Source organism: Capra hircus, chromosome 26 (genome assembly GCF_001704415.2).
Source record: "Capra hircus breed San Clemente chromosome 26, ASM170441v1, whole genome shotgun sequence".
Lineage (NCBI taxonomy): Eukaryota > Metazoa > Chordata > Mammalia > Artiodactyla > Bovidae > Capra > Capra hircus.
This window is the reverse complement of record NC_030833.1, coordinates 44549853-44565607: the sequence shown is the minus strand read 5'-3', so window position 1 is coordinate 44565607 and position 15755 is coordinate 44549853. Positions and strand designations below refer to the sequence as shown.

Here is a 15755-nt window from a genome sequence, read left to right as displayed (position 1 = left end):
GGCACCCCACTCCAGTACTCTTGCCTGGAAAATTCCATGGATGGAGGAGCCTGGTGGGCTGCAGTCCATGGGATCGCTGAGAGTCGGGCACAACTGAGCGACTTCACTTTCATTTTTATGGATTGGAGAAGGAAATGGAAACCCACTCCAGTGTTATTGCCTGGAGAATCCCAGGGACGGGAGAGCCTGGTGGGCTGCCGTCTCTGGGGTCGCACAGAGTCGGACACAACACGACTGAAGTGACTTAGCGGCAGCATAATCCTAAAAGTTTATAAGAATCCAAGTTTTAGTTTAGATTTTCTGCTAATAGTAATCTCTTGCCTGAAATGAAAAGTAAGATTAAATATCAATAGTTCTCATAATCATATCTTCCAAATATGGTTGTCTAGATGAACATATTTGATGTTGCTATGGGTAAGTGATAAAATATTGGGTTGGCCCAAAGGTTCATTCAAGTTTTTCCGTAAGATAGCATGAATGAACAAACTTTGGGCCAACTCAATATATTTGTTCTGTAATATGATTTTTTAAAATCTTACATGTAGAATTATGAACATTTATCCAGATAAATTTGATTGCAGGTTATTTTCAGGACATATCATAATTTGTGTAACATTTCTTTCCTTGGATACAATTCATTTTTAATTTGTGCTATGATGATATCACTGCAGTTAGACTGTATACATTCATGATTCTTTTCTTAAAATTGCTATAAACTAAAATAATTTATTTTAAAAACACTTGCCAAATTGCCTTTCAGGAAGTTAATGCTGACTGCAGTTCCTACTAATGATGTATGAGAATGTCCTGTTTTTTGCCCCTGTGCTGAGACTAAGTACTACCCATCCCCTTTTAATTCGAACTTCAGAATCTCACAGATATTTGAAATGTTGCAAAAATATCACTTTTCTAAAAAAGTAAATTTTTCTTATCAGGATAAAGTTAGTTTGTAATTTTGTGAAATGTAATATGCAATTACTATGTTCAGACATGCTTCATGTCTGCTACAATTTGACTTTTCTATTAGAATTTATTAGCTTATAATTTTAGGGGGTTGATTATCATTGGCCTTCAAATGTAATTTTACATTTCTAAAATTGTCATATGATTTTAATTTAAAACTTGGAAACAAACAAACAAACATGATTTGTGAAAGCTATATAGGAGGTCCAGGTTCAATGCCTGGATGGGGAAGACCCTCTGGAGGAGGGCATGGCAACTCATTCCAGTATTCTTGCCTGGAGAAATCTCATGGATGGAGGAGCCTTATGGGTACAATCCATGGGGTCACAAAGAGTCAGACATGACTGAGCGACTAACAGACACACATATTAAGTACTTGAGTCAAAAACAGAATTGTCTCAAATATAATTCCCTAAACTTCAAGTCTATCTAATATAACAACTCATTCTGGAAATGAATCAATAGTATCCCTATTTTGTACCTTTGTTTTGGCAAAATAATCACCAAGACAGACAGTTTAGTTAATCTTTTGAGACAAGATATGTCTCAAATGTATTGTCTTCAACTCCACTTTTACCTAATGTGGTAACTGTTGCCAAAAATGAAGAGTTTTAACCTTTTTTCTTTCCTGGGTAACAAATTACAGGAAAAAAAAAATCAGAGCAAAATCCTGCTTCTCCCAGGTATATTCATGTTCTAGCCACTGGATTATTGCGCTTTTTAAAAACGCAGTATGCAGTTTCATCCCTCTGTTGTCTGGCTCAGACTGCTTCCTCTGCCTCCAGTACCCTGTGTTTTGGTGAGCTTCTTCTCATTCTTCAGAACTATATGTAAAATAGATGACCGGTGCAAATTCAATGCATGAAGCAGTGCACTCAAAGCCCATGCTCTGGGACACCCAGAGGGATGGGGTGGGGAGGGAGGTGGGCGCGTGTTTCAGGATGGAGGGACACGTGCACCTGCAGCTGATTCGTGTTGATGTATGGCAAAAACCACCACAATATTGTAAAGAAATTATCCTTCAATTAAAATAAATAAATTCCAAAAACTCTATGTAATAGATATGACACATGACGCCTATTCCTACACGGTCCTTGTAGAACTCTTGAAGTTCCTTCCCATTAAAAGTGGGCTGCACATAGTCAGCAGTGTTTCTATTGTAGGATTCTGGGTAACCAGGCTAGCCAAGTGCCCCAGAGGTGAACCACTGAACAAAGCTGAGCTGAACCAAACACGTGCTGAGGAATTTGGGATGGTCTCTGAGAGGCTGAGCAGAGCTGAAACTGAAGGGTGACTTGCACTGGGGACAGAATAGAAGCCACTGTGTCAATCCTTAGCATGTACAGTTAAAGTAGAGCAGAAATCATAGCCAGTCTGCAGAATAGTTTCCACAACTGACTTTCCATAAGAGGTAGCATTCCAATCCATCCATACTTTCTACCAGTTTAAACCATTTCTCGCCCTTGAAATAAAAGGATGTTGAAAAGAAGGTAGGTCAAATATCACTGCTTTCTTGAAGCTTTTACTGAGTACCTGTAGACCAGTTAAATCACTTTTAATCTGTTAGGTATTTGTACACATGATGCAATATCTTGTCAATTTGTTGTTTCAAGGGAAGACCTAAAACTGAGTGCTCACTATAAGCTATTCATAATGCTAAGTATTATTATAATGCATGTGTTATTCTCACATCAACACTCTATAAAGGTGGCATTCACTGCATTATTATTAATGAGGTTTTATCCTTTGCCCAACATCATTGTTGGAAACACAAGGAGCCATGATTGCAAATCAAATCTGCCTAAGTTCAAGCAGCGCATCTCAAACCACTATATTAAACCAACCCCCAGCACTAATAGTTGTTTATAATCTCTCTTGCTAAATGGTGAGCTCCTTGAAGTTAGTGTACTGTGTACATTGTTTCAAATGTTGGGATAGTACCTATTGAGCACCAAATGCTCAATATAGGTTAACATTAAATTAAAATTCTCTAGCATTACCCAGATTGTAATCTCTGGTTACTGATCTGTTTCTGTCTAAGCCATTAGTATTAGGACAAACATATAAAGTCCCACATATATATGGGCATTTGTACAAACATCAGATGCCCAAGAGCTTCCCTGATGTCTCAGTGGTAACGACTCCGCCTGCCAGTACAGGAGACATGGGTTCAGTTACTGGATGAGAATGATACCCTGGAGAAAGAGATGGCAACCCACTCTAGTATTCTTGGCTAGGAAATCCCAGGGACATAGGAGCCTGGTGGATTACAGTCCATTTGGGTCACAAATAAGTCAGACATGACTAAGCAACTAAACAACAAACAGCAGGTGCCCAAATTATGGAGATTCTTAATTTTCTGTTTTCTCGGTGTGGAGATAAATAATGTATTTCTTTTATATTTTTGTACTGTTGTTGTTCAGTGACCCCATGGCCTGCACCATGCCAGGCTTCCCTGTCCTTCACTGTCTCCTGGAGTTTGCCCAAACTCATGTCCATTGAGTCAATGGTATCATCCATCCATCCTTTGTCACCCCCGTATCGTCCTGCCCTCAGTCTTTCCCAGCACCACGGTCCTTACCAGCGAGTCAGCTCTTTGCATCAGGTGGCTAAAGTATTGGAACTTCAACATCAGTCTTTCCAATGAATATTCAGGGTTGATTTCCTTTAGGATTGACTGATTTGATCTCCTTGCAGTCCAAGGGACTCTCAAGAGTCTTGTTCAACACCACAGTTTGAAAGCATCAATTCGTCAGTGCTCAGCCTTATTTTTGGTCCATACATGACCACTGGAAAAACCATAGCTTTGACTATACGGACCTTTGTTGACAAAGTAATGGCTCTGCTTTTTAATACACTGTCTAGGTTTGTCATAGCTTTTCTTCCAAGGAACAGGCATCTTTTAATTTTATGGCTGCAGTCACCATCTGCAGTGATTTGGGAGTCCAAGAAAATAAAGTCTGTCACTGTTTACATTATTTCCCCATCTATTTGCCATGAAGTGATGGGACCAGATGCCATGATCCTCATTTTATGAGCGTTGAATTTTAAGCCAGCTTTTTCACTCTCCTCATTCACTTTCATCAACAGGCTCTTTAGTTTCTCTTCCTTTTCTGCCTTAGGATGGTGTCATCTGCATATCTGAGGTTATTGATATTTCTCCCAGAAATTTTGATTCCAGCTTGTGCTTCATCCAGCCCAGCATTTTGCATGATGTATTGGTGTATAAGTTAAATAAGCAGGGTGCCAGTGTACAGCCTTGACGTACTCCTTTCCCGATTTGGAACCAGTCTGTTTCTCACTGTTGCTTCCTGACCTGCATACGGTTTTCTCAGGAGGCAGGTCAGGTGGTCTGGTATTCCCATCTCTTGAAGAATTTTCTGCAGTTTATTGTGATCCACACAGTCAAGGACTTTGGCATAGTCAATGAAACAGAAGTAGATGTTTTTCTGAAATTGTATTGCTTTCTCTATAATCCAGTGGATGTTGCCAATTTGATCTCTGATTTCACTGTCTTTTCTGAATCCAGCTTGTGCATCTGGAAGTTCTTGATGCACATACTTTTGAAGCCTAGCTTGAAGGATTTTGAGCATTACCTTGCTAGCATGTGAGGTGAGCACAATTGTGCAATTGTTTGAATATTCTTTGGCATTGCCCTTCTTTGGGATTGGAATGAAAACTGAACTTTTCCAGTCCTATGGCCACTGCTGAGTTTTCCAAATTTGCTGGCATATTGAGCGCAGCACTTTCACAGCATCGTCTTTTAGGATTTGAAATAGCTCAGCTGATTTCCATCACCTCCACTAGCTTTGTTCATAGTAATGCTTCCTAAGTCCCACCTGACTTCACAGTCCATGATGTCTGGCTTTAGGTAAGTGATTACACCATCGTGGTTATCTGGGTCATTAAGACCTTTTTTGTATAGTTCTTTTGTGTATTCTTGCCACCTGTCCTTAATTTCTTCTGCTTCTATTAGGTCCATACCTTTAGGTCTCTCCTTTATTGTGTTCATCCTGACTTGAAACATTCCCTTGGTGTTTCTAATTTTCTTGAAGAGATCTCTCGTTTTTCTCATTCTATATTTTCTTGTATTCCTTTGCATTGTTCACTGAAGAAGACTTTCTTATCTCTCCTTGCTACTCTTTGGAACCCTGCATTCATATAGGTATTTTCTTTTCCTTTCTCCTTTGCCTTTCACTTCTCTTTTCTCAGCTATTTGTAAGGCCTCCTCAAACACCATTTTGCCTTGTTGCATTTCTTTTTCTTGGGGATGGTTTTGGTCACCACCTCCTGTACAGTGTTACAAACCTCCATCCATAGTTCTTCAGGCACTCTGTCTGCCAGATCTGATCTCTTGAATTTGATTTTCACTTCCACTGTATAATGGTAAGGGATTTGATATAGTCATACCTTAATGACCTAGTGGTTTTCCCTGCTGCTACTGCTAAGTCACTTCAGTCGTGGCCGACTCTGTGTGACCCCATAGACGTCAGCCCACCAGGCCCCCCCGCCCCTGGGATTTTCCAGGCAAGAATACTGGAGTGGGTTGCCATTTCCTTCTCCAATACATAAATGTTGAAAAGTGAAAGTGAAGTCGCTCAGTCGTGTCTGACCCTCAGTGACCCCATGGACTGCAGCCTTTCAGGCTCCTCCGTCCATGGGATTTTCCAGGCAAGAGTACTGGAGTGGGGTGCCATTGCCTTTTTTCCCTACTTTCTTCAGAGTAGCTACTTTTTTTGGTACTGTGTACTGTACTCAGTCGTATTTTAGAAAGTATGAAGATTGTAATATAAAACTCAGTGGAACATATTTAATAAACCTAATGGTAACAATGTCCATTTTTCATTCAGTTCAGTCACTCAGTCGTGTCTGACTCTTTGTGACCCCATGAATCGCAGCACACCAGGCCTCCCTGTCCATCACCATCTCCTGGAATTCACTCAAACTGACGTCCATCGAGTCGATGATGCCATCCAGCCGTCTCATCCTCTGTCGTCCCCTTTTCCTCCTGCCCCCAATCCCTCCCAGCATCAGAGTCTTTTCCATTGAGTCAACTCTTCGCACGAAGTGGCCAAAGTCCTGGAGTTTCAGCTTCAGCATCATTCCTTCCAGAGAACACCCAGGGCTGATCTTTAGAATGGACTGGCTGGATCTCCTTGACGTCCAAAAGCTAGTAACATGATCAAGTTAAGTACAACAGTCAGGTTTGAAGTGAAGGAAATTTTAATGGTTTTAGCTGATATTTCCATATGTGGCAATGAGTACTAGTAGGACTATGCAGTTAGAAATCCTGAAACTGACACAGTTTCTAATTCTATAATTTTGTTTCTAATGCCAGGATTGAATTAGCACAATTTGATTTACCATGGGAAGAGTCCGTAAAGCATTTTGATCTGCTGCCAGATATGAATAACAATATTTAGCCTGCATGTCTGTATTTTTCTTTTAAACAATATATTCCCATGTTCATTCCTATCAATAGATTTCGAGTAGAGCAAAGTTTGTGCTATTGAATTCTCCTAGCAAAATAAGAAAAGAGGATAGGGAGATGACTTGTTTGCACTTTTATTTAATAATTATTTCAAAATCAAAGCAATAGAACAAGGCCACCTTTAACTGAATGTCACAGATTACCATTTACTGTGAAACTGATAACACCTCTTCTCTCTTGCTTTCTTTATGCAGTTTAGCAAGAGTTTAATCACTAGATCCTTGATAAGCAGACATCTTGTCATTTTGCCCACACCATACCTTATGAGTAGCTACAGTAAGCATGCTTTTTAAATTTGAATTTTCCTTCAAAAATGAGTCATTGTCTTATCCTACAACTATTTCAGCACAGGAAAACACACAGAAAAAAATCTATACTGATGGCACAATATTTGTCATAACAAAAACACTGGAGACAATTTCAATGTCTCTCAATAATGACTCTAAGGTATAGCTTTTCCAATAGGCTACACTCTTAAGGCAACTGTTGAAAGGAATAAGACACCTCTCTATGTATTACACAGGAAAATCTGCAAGGCACGTTAAATAAAAGTGCAAGGTACAGGGCAGTGTACAGTACGCTAAACTCATTTGATAAAATACCTTGGAAATGCACTCCCAAGTTCATGTATTTTCCATTCAAATAAATTGTTTAGAAATTCAAGTTTCAGCAGCCATTATCTCAAATGTTTGAGATTCTTTAAATGATCCTTTTGATTTTGTATTGTTTCTGACGTCCAGCTTCTAGCCTCCATTACTAATAAAAGTGTCTATAGTTTTGATAAATTCTTTTTTCACCTTTTTCAATGTGCAGAAGCTCTTTGTGATATTCCCTTCCTAGGTACTCAGGCAGAAGGAAGAGGCATGCCTCCTCGGTGGCTTTCTCATTCTCCCATCCCCATTATGGTATGGGAAGCAAGGAGGGCTAAAACCAGGGCTGATGAGCTGATACATGCAGAGGTGAAGTCTGGCTGCAGCTGGTTCCTGTACAAATGAAGGGATCCCATCACCAAGGCCTTTTAAATGATTGCTCCTCTCCCTTCTGGAAACAGAGGCCCTTCTTTCTTCTTTTCGAAGAAAGGGCTTCATGTTTCCTTTCCTCTCCTGTGCTTTATTGGAGATGGCAGGCCTTAGATTTGGCCTTCTTGGCACATCAGCCAACTAGAACAGGTAGAAAAAGAAAGTTTCTCCAGGGTAAGGACACCGAAGCTTCCAAACAAAAGGAATGTAATAGCAGACATCCTGCCAGTTCCCTTCTCAGGCAAGAACCAACCAACCCTTGTGTCCTGTTGGCAAAACCCCTTGAAATTGAACCACTTCCAGGAATACAAAAACAACAAACATTCTAGGACATCTGTGTTACTTAATGAAACTTTTTAGACAAATTGATCAGTGACTTTCCTTTGGAATGCCTTGGACCCAACATTTTGTGGGTTTGATGTAGACTTTTTGAATATTACAGAATAGGTGTGAATTGGGGCAGTTGCTCTCTTCTTCAGAGAGAGTATCAGATTTGTCAGTATCAAAGTTGGCAAATGAAAATACAAAGCCAGTTCAGGCTTCATTTCTGTGGGTTTTCTTTTAAACAGTATAGCCTATCCTTTTCCAGTGAACAGATGTCTGGTTGAACAAAAATTGAAATAGTCAATTCACCTAGCAAGAGAAGCAAAGAACAAAATGAGAGAGGATTTGTGATTTTTAGGTAATAATTATTTACAAAGCAAAGTAGTTGAAACAAGTCTTCCTGGCATGAAGTAGTATTTAAGATAGTTCAGATGCGCTAATTTGGTACAAAATCTGCATGTATTTGTCAACTGTATTTATACACCCACACAAACACACTCCCACATACCCTGGTACATACAGCCCTCTAAGATCACACTGCCAAAATGTATCTATACTTTTAATATTTCGTGGTATTAAGTTAAATTTTATTTCAAGGACTGTCACAACCTAGAGATAAATAGGATCTAAGTACTGAGATAATACATTTTGGAAAATAATATTTTTATGATAAATCTTACATACCTATCATCATTCCAAAAGCTCCTTATACTCTAGATTCTAGAATTAAAAGGGGGAAAGGTTTTACATTTAGGAAGTATAAGCTAAAAGTATTTCAATTCAATATAGAATAAGCTGAAAGTATTTATTTCAATTCAATATAGAGTATTTATCAGTCAAGATAACAATCAATGTGTACAAAAATTTACATGACAAGAGGAACAATAGACAACGTAGCACCTTTAGAAAAATAATTAAAAGATTTTTTGCATTTACAGGTAAGTGCCACACTGAAAATTTACAACACAGTAATTTACTGCAATCAATGACAGGAGAGTTCCACAAAGAAACAAAGCTCTTACACCCCAGATTTTCAGAAGGTATTATTGGAATGCTTAACTGTAACCACAGAATTTGTACATCCTTAAGGACTGAGCTCACAAAAGTCACAAACGGTTTTCACAACATATATTATGTAAACAGAGTCCACTGTGTTCGGACAGCTGGCTTAGTGTCTCTGACAGGTGTGAAGCCTGGAAGAATTGCTGGCTTGATGGTGATCTTTCTGCATCCGGCAAGACAGACCTTCTCCACAGTAACAACGCTGGAATATCTCCAGCCCATGGGAGCCTTTTCTCCTGTGCTTGGTGCACACTTGACCTTCCTTGAGAACAGGTTTACAGATCTTGGACCAGAAATGTCTAGCACAACACAACCCTGCAGCACAGTCTGATGAGCGAAGACAGACAGTACCTTCTTGTGCTAGGGAGACAATAGGAAAAGTACTTGGTCACTGCTAAGCCTGCATTATTTCATCCAGGTAATCCAAAAGACACTATAAATGTGTTAACAAAAAAGTCTTTAGATCCTTTCACCTACCTTTGGTATGATACGTTCTTGAAGACAGTGTAGTTCTTCTCGAGTACCCATCCAAAGTACTGTGTTCATTACCAAAGCTTTCAATAATGGTTTCCTCGATTTCCCCTCGATGGAAATGATTTTGATCAGAAGGCATGCATATCCCTAAGGAAGCAGGAGATAGTGATCAACTCCAGAGCTGTAATATGTTCCTGCTAATAGCTGTGACCGTGGCAGTCTGCTATGCCTATGCCAACTTGAGCTACCTCGTTGTAGTGACATTAAACATGAGCCAAACTTCCTAGTGTTAAAGCAAAACTCCCTAATGGACAGAAGCATCAGTGTGTGCCCTGTGCACTCGTACATAAAAGCCCCAAAATACTTTCTCAGCAACCATGGTAATGGCAGTGAAATTTCTGCCCATTTTAATATCACCCTTGGGGTAGGAAAAATAAAATCAATCAATCACTTAAAAATTGTATTTAAAAATAACTTTTCTGCCCTCTGTGCTATAAGGATTCTGTCAGCCTAAGTTAAGCAAATGCAATGCCTGCTGCCTGGAAGATTACAATCTTTTCCACCAATTACTTTACTGTATAATGTCTATATTACAGAGAGATTGAGTTCATCCCAGAGTATTATTGGGTCCTAAGGAGGATCGCCACGCTGAAGTTTATTTCTGGAGCCTTCTTGGGCTGAATCTACTTCTCTGAGACATTAAAATTACGTGGATCTGTGGTTGAGGGGAAGAGTACTTATTTTAAGATAGCAGGGGGTAGAGGCAGATAAAGATGGAGAAGCCAGGATGTGAGGGCATCGAGATCTCCTTTAAGAATGATCTGCACGGATAAATCGCTCGAAATGACAGCAGCTTGAACGCAGATCGTGAAAGAGGCTACCTGGCAGAGCTGTGAGAAGCAGGTAAGAAAAATGCAACAGGCAACTACATGCCCGTTCTGATGTCCTTGGAGTCTCTGTAAGCTCCACCTCCCTGCCCATCTTCATTCTCAAATTGTATCAAGGCTCTCTAAACAAATTCTTATGGAAGTGTCCACTCTGACGTAAGGCGCCCTCTTAAGTAATCGAGGGGCACAAAAGGATATAAGAAGCTCCAAGACCTCCGTACTTATCTTTGCTCCCAGGTTAAATAGTAGCCTGAAATCTTTTCTGGGGAACCTCGCGCGTTGAACTCCCATTGGCAAGGTAGTGCCAAAGTGTTCTCAGCTGAGAGGATTTGCTCTCAGCTGTAGGCGCGCCAGCAGAGGATGGTTTGAGTCCGAAAGGGAGCTGCCCGACTCACCGTTTTTGCAGTGATTCCCAGGGCAGCACATAGCGTGGCGCAGGCAGCGTTTCCGCAGCTTCCGGCAGGCTTGGCAGATCTGCGCGCCGGCCCCGCGGGTGGGACTGGCGCAGTACTCGTCCGCGCTGCACTCCGCGTCCTCAGCGCACGGGTATGGCTGCGGGAAGGGGGCCGGGAGAGGGTGAGGCACCTGGGCACCCAGTTCCGCACTCCTGGACGCCTCACAGTCCCTTTCAGCCCACCTCTCCAAAACCTTGCCGCTCACTGCTCCCAAAGGCAGTTGCCAAACGCACCTTGAACTGCTCTTACACAGCCCGTTCTGCGCCCTCTTCCCCAAATGAGACCCGTTTGGGATCGCAGCATTCCCGATCCGCAAGACCCCTCTCACCTGGTGTTTGTCGTGGTACTTGTTGACTCCCTCAAACGGAATCCCGGGAGCCGCGCTGACTGCGGAGCCTGGGTGCCCGGCAGCGCCGCTCATCTGCGGGGTGTTCTTGATGGCGTTGGAGTTGAGAACGAAGTTCAAGGTGGCGCTCACTCCCAGCAGAGGGTGACCGCAAAGAGCCGCAGCCACCAGGGCGGCCAAGACCCGGGCAGCACCCGCTGTGCCCAGAGCCGTCATCTCAGAAGGACTCAAGGGAGCAAAAGAGAAAGGAGGAATGTCACTTTGCACGCCTAGTCCCCGCGGAGCTGTGTTGGCGCAGCTGCAGAGCCAGGACTCGGAGCGCCTCCACCAGTCCCAGAGTCCTGACCCTGACTGCAGGGCTCTGCGCCGCCACCGCCACCGCGGCTGCCTTTATACTGCGGGCGTCGAGCGTTCCGGCCCCTCCGGGGAAGACAACAAAGCCGGATTGGGATTTCAAAGCGTTGGGAGGGGCTGGAAGGAGGTGTGTTTGTGTACATGAAGGGGAGCCTTTGACACTCTTCACCCCACCCCTCCCTTGCGAAGTCCTGCCCCTGTCCAGCTCGCCTTGGGGTGACTGTAATCAGCGAGCATTAGAGGAGACAACTTTAATAAATGCGAGAAGTGGGAGGAACCTCGGGAACTCGGGTGCCCTTGCCTTGGAGTAGGAGTACCGGGATCTGAAACACTTTCCGACAGGCATTGTGATATTCTCTCTAAAGCCACTTTTCTCTCTTCATCACGCTAGTACCATTTTTTTTTATTGTGCACGTAATATTTAATATTAAATACAACCCAATCAGCAATTGAAAGTCCCTATGAAAACGTTTCAGCGAGAGGGCCAGGTGGCTGTTGCGAGTTGCTGATTAACCCTTTAGAGTCACGATTTGCAGATTTGGGGTGAGACCTTTGGCTTTAAGTTCGTTTAATTCCAGTCCTCCCTCCTTCCCCTTCCCCCGCCCCCACGAGAAAAATGTGCAAAGAGAAGAGCATTTGCACATCAAACGAGGGTAAGAAGGAAGAAGAACGAACGCTCTTTTGATGGGAAGTTTAGAGAGGGAGGCGAGAGACTGGTGTTTGGAAATTAGATCAGGGGCGGAGGGAAGAGGGAAATGACCATCCGATAATCAAGCTATTTAATGTCCTTTGAATCTGAGCAGTCGCGGCTGTAGATGAACTTGATTAGGCAGACACGCAAGATCAAAGTGGCCGGAGCGAAAGCGGACAGGGTCCAACGACTGGGTCAGTGGTCCTTCCCTGATTCTCCCTTCTCAATGGTGGGTAAACTCAAGGAGATAAGAAACCCTTAAGGCTTAGCGCCTGACTTCCTTCATTAGTATTTCATATTGCAAAGCTTGAGAACGCCTGTGTTTGATCCCAAGTCAGCCTGTTCCTGGGACCCGCTCTAGGGAGATAAGAGACTAGCTTCAGGAAAGGGGAAGCTGAAAGTGAATTTATCATCATTTAAAGCAGTTTTTAAAAATAATAAAGCAAGGCTAGTGTATAAGAATGTCGTCCTGCTGATGCATTGCAAGTAATTGATTCAACAAAAACATATTGGAAGCCTAGTGCCCTGGCAGTGGTCTGAACTTCGCTTTGTTGCCCTCTGGAGGAGGGGGTGGAGGTATACTGAATACCAATACTCTGACTAAAGTAATAGTGACTGTTAATAAACGTACACAGTTCTTTTTAAAGCAGGTTGATGTTATAAGTATCAGAAGATAGACGACTACTATGTGAATTTAGAAAAAGATGATTGAATAGTCACTGCTGAGTAAAAAAGATTAGGATATATTTATTTTGTGCTCCCTAACCTCCAGGGTATTTATAATCACTTTGCATAATTACCTACAATATTCATTACTGAGACCACTCCCAAGGGTAGCCCTTAGTGGTCTTAAAGTAGTATGATAATCCAAAAGTTGAGAGGGAAAGGGGTGATTTTAAAAAGAAGTTTGCAGTGGTCTATGCTCTAATTCCTTGGGTTTCAGAGGTCATATTAAGATTATCTTCCAAACAATTATTTAATAATGCCTCTACTTCCACTGGTGCCCTTCCCTCCTATCCCAAACTCTATCTATCCTATGAAATCTCCTCTGGCTTACTGATAATTCATCCTCAAGATTCCAACATGGATTAACTCTCACCTATTTCTTCAGATTTTGTTAAGAACGTGTACAATGACCCAGACTTGGCTACTACCCTAAAAAATTTTGGAACAAATTGAAATTTGGAAACAAAGGGGAGGTTGTTTATATTGGCTTTTGAAAAATGAGCTTAAGAAATGAACAAGTCAGTACACCTTTTGAGAATCAGCAATGAACCAGGTCTCCCCTGGGCAGATACACGATCACCCTCAGCCAAGATGCAGTTTACATGTCTATAGGTGGAGAGATATTCTAGCATAAAAAGGTAAAGGCATAGGGGATTTTAGGTGCTATATTATCACTTGCAGAATATTGACAATAATACCAGTAATCAGTGTGTTGAGCCCTTCCTTGTGGTAGAAAATCTAGAGTCTATCTTAAATTCTTACAGTGCAAAAATGTGGAGAAGGAATCCCATGCCCTTGGGATGGGTTTAAAATGTTTAGACCCATTCTCCTATTTAAATGTTTAAATACAAAATATGCTTTGCCACACTGAAAGCCAATTTTCTTTTCCTCTTTTTTTGGAAGAGATGGTACATGTGAATCCATTTAAAGAACTTAGTCCATTAAGAATTCACAAATGAAGCCATTGTCTAGAGACAAAAAGAAAGAAAGAAAGAAAAACATGGAACAGTTTCATAAGTAAAAGGAAAACTTTAACAAAAAGCCATGTTTCATGAATTCAGTCTTGATTCTTGACCATGTCCATCTGATATGGTCTGATACTCATTAAACTTGGACAGAGACTGATTCGTTGAGTTTGGGGAGATAAGTCAAGAGTACGGTTTCATGATCAAATCCTTCCCTACCTCCCACATTCCTCCTGTAATCATGATTTGCAAGCTAATAATAGTGACCTGGTCAATATCTGAGTTCCTGCTATGAGCTGAGCACTATATGTGACACTGTTGAAAAGAGATGAGTATCATGTTAACCCTGGCATTAGTCAGCTCAGTTGTGTCCGACTCTTTGAGACCCTGTGGGTGATAGCCTGCCAGGTTCCTCTGTCCATAGAATTCTCCAGGCAGGAATACTGGGTTGCCATTCCCTTCTCCAGGGAATCTTCCCAACTCTGGGTCTCCTGCATTGTAGGCAGATTCTTTACTGTCTGAGCCATGACTGAGTGACTAACACTCGTGTTATCTATCTACAAATAATTTAGTGGGGGGAGGAAGTAAGCTCTTAAATTATACAGGAATGAACATTTGTAGGAGGTCCTTAGAGAGACCTGGGTCTGTAGCAGGCCAACCTTTTGTACCAAATGGAAAAATTTAGTTTGTCAATGGAATCTCCATTTGAAAATTCTTTTCATGATTGAGTTTGCTCAGTGGCCACAAAAGAGCAGGATGAGTAAGGAGGAGTACCAAGAACATACAGTTTTTATTCTTTTATTCAGTGAGTTCCCATTACATGCAGAATGCTACCCTACTTCCTTTGGGAGCATGCCCATAAAATATTAAAGGCAGTCTTTTTGTCCTCAGAAAGCCTTGTATCTGAGAGTAGCTCGAGAAACAAATATACCCACATGGAATGGAGGAAGAACTCCAAAATAGACTATTCTTTGTTAACTATTAGTTCATGGGGAAGATTTTATTTAGAGACATATTAAGTCTAGGAAATGTGACCAACACGTCTAGGGGAACAGAATGTTCTGATGACCGAGTCTCTCTTAGCAGATAGATGACAGAGGTGATAGGAATCAGGGCAGGTGTATTTAGTTTATTTGTCGTTGTTCAGTCACCAAGTTGTGTCTGACTCTGGGACCCTGTGGACTGGAGCATGCCAGGCTCCCCTGTCCTTCACTATCTCTTGCAGTTTGCTCAAATTCATGTCCACTGAGTCCAGGGATAGCTATCTAACCATCTCATCTCTGCCACCCACTTCTCCTGCCTTCAATCTTTCCCAGCATCAGGGTCTTTTCCAGTGATTTGGCTCTTTGCATCAGGTGGCCAAAGTATTGGAGCTTCAACTTCCAATGAATATTCAGGTCTGATTTCCTGTAGGATTAACTAGTTTGATTTCCTTGCTGTCCATGGGACTCTCAGGAGTCTTGTCTAGCACCATAATTCAAAAGCATTAATTCTTTGGTACTCAGCCGCCTTTATGGTACAACTTTCACATCCATACATGACTACTGGAAAAACTGTAACTTTGACTAAATGGACCTTTGTTGGTAAAGTAATGTCTCTGCTTTTTAATATACTGTCTAGTTGGTCACAGCTTTTCTTCCAAGAAGCAAGCATCTTTTAATTTCATGGCTGCAGTCACTGTCCGCAGTGATTTTGGAGCCCAAGACAGTAAAATCTGTCACTGCTTCCACTTTTTCCCCTTCTATTTGCCACGAAGTGATGGGACTGAATGCCAAGATCTTGATTTTTTTGAGTGTTTTAAGCCAGTCTTTTCACTCTCTTCTTTCACCCCCATCAAGAGGTTCTTTAGTTTTTCTTCACTTTCTGCCATTAGAGTGGTATCATCTGCATATGTGAGGTTGCTGATACTTCTCCCAACCTAGTTTATTTCATTCTGAAGGGAAAGCCTACCTCTTATTTGATCTGATTTAAATAGAACCATAATCAATGCAACAAGTT

General features: G+C 41.7%; 1 protein-coding gene across 1 annotated transcript; it reads right to left on the bottom strand.

The window, feature by feature from the left end:
- On the bottom strand, positions 8586-11409 carry DKK1 (dickkopf WNT signaling pathway inhibitor 1). The gene is made up of 4 exons (XM_005698161.3): positions 11004-11409; positions 10616-10772; positions 9337-9480; positions 8586-9219 (listed from the first exon to the last, which is right to left on the bottom strand). The coding sequence occupies exons 1-4, from the start codon at positions 11235-11237 to the stop codon at positions 8966-8968; spliced, it is 789 nt and encodes a 262-aa protein (XP_005698218.1). The 5' UTR covers positions 11238-11409; the 3' UTR covers positions 8586-8965.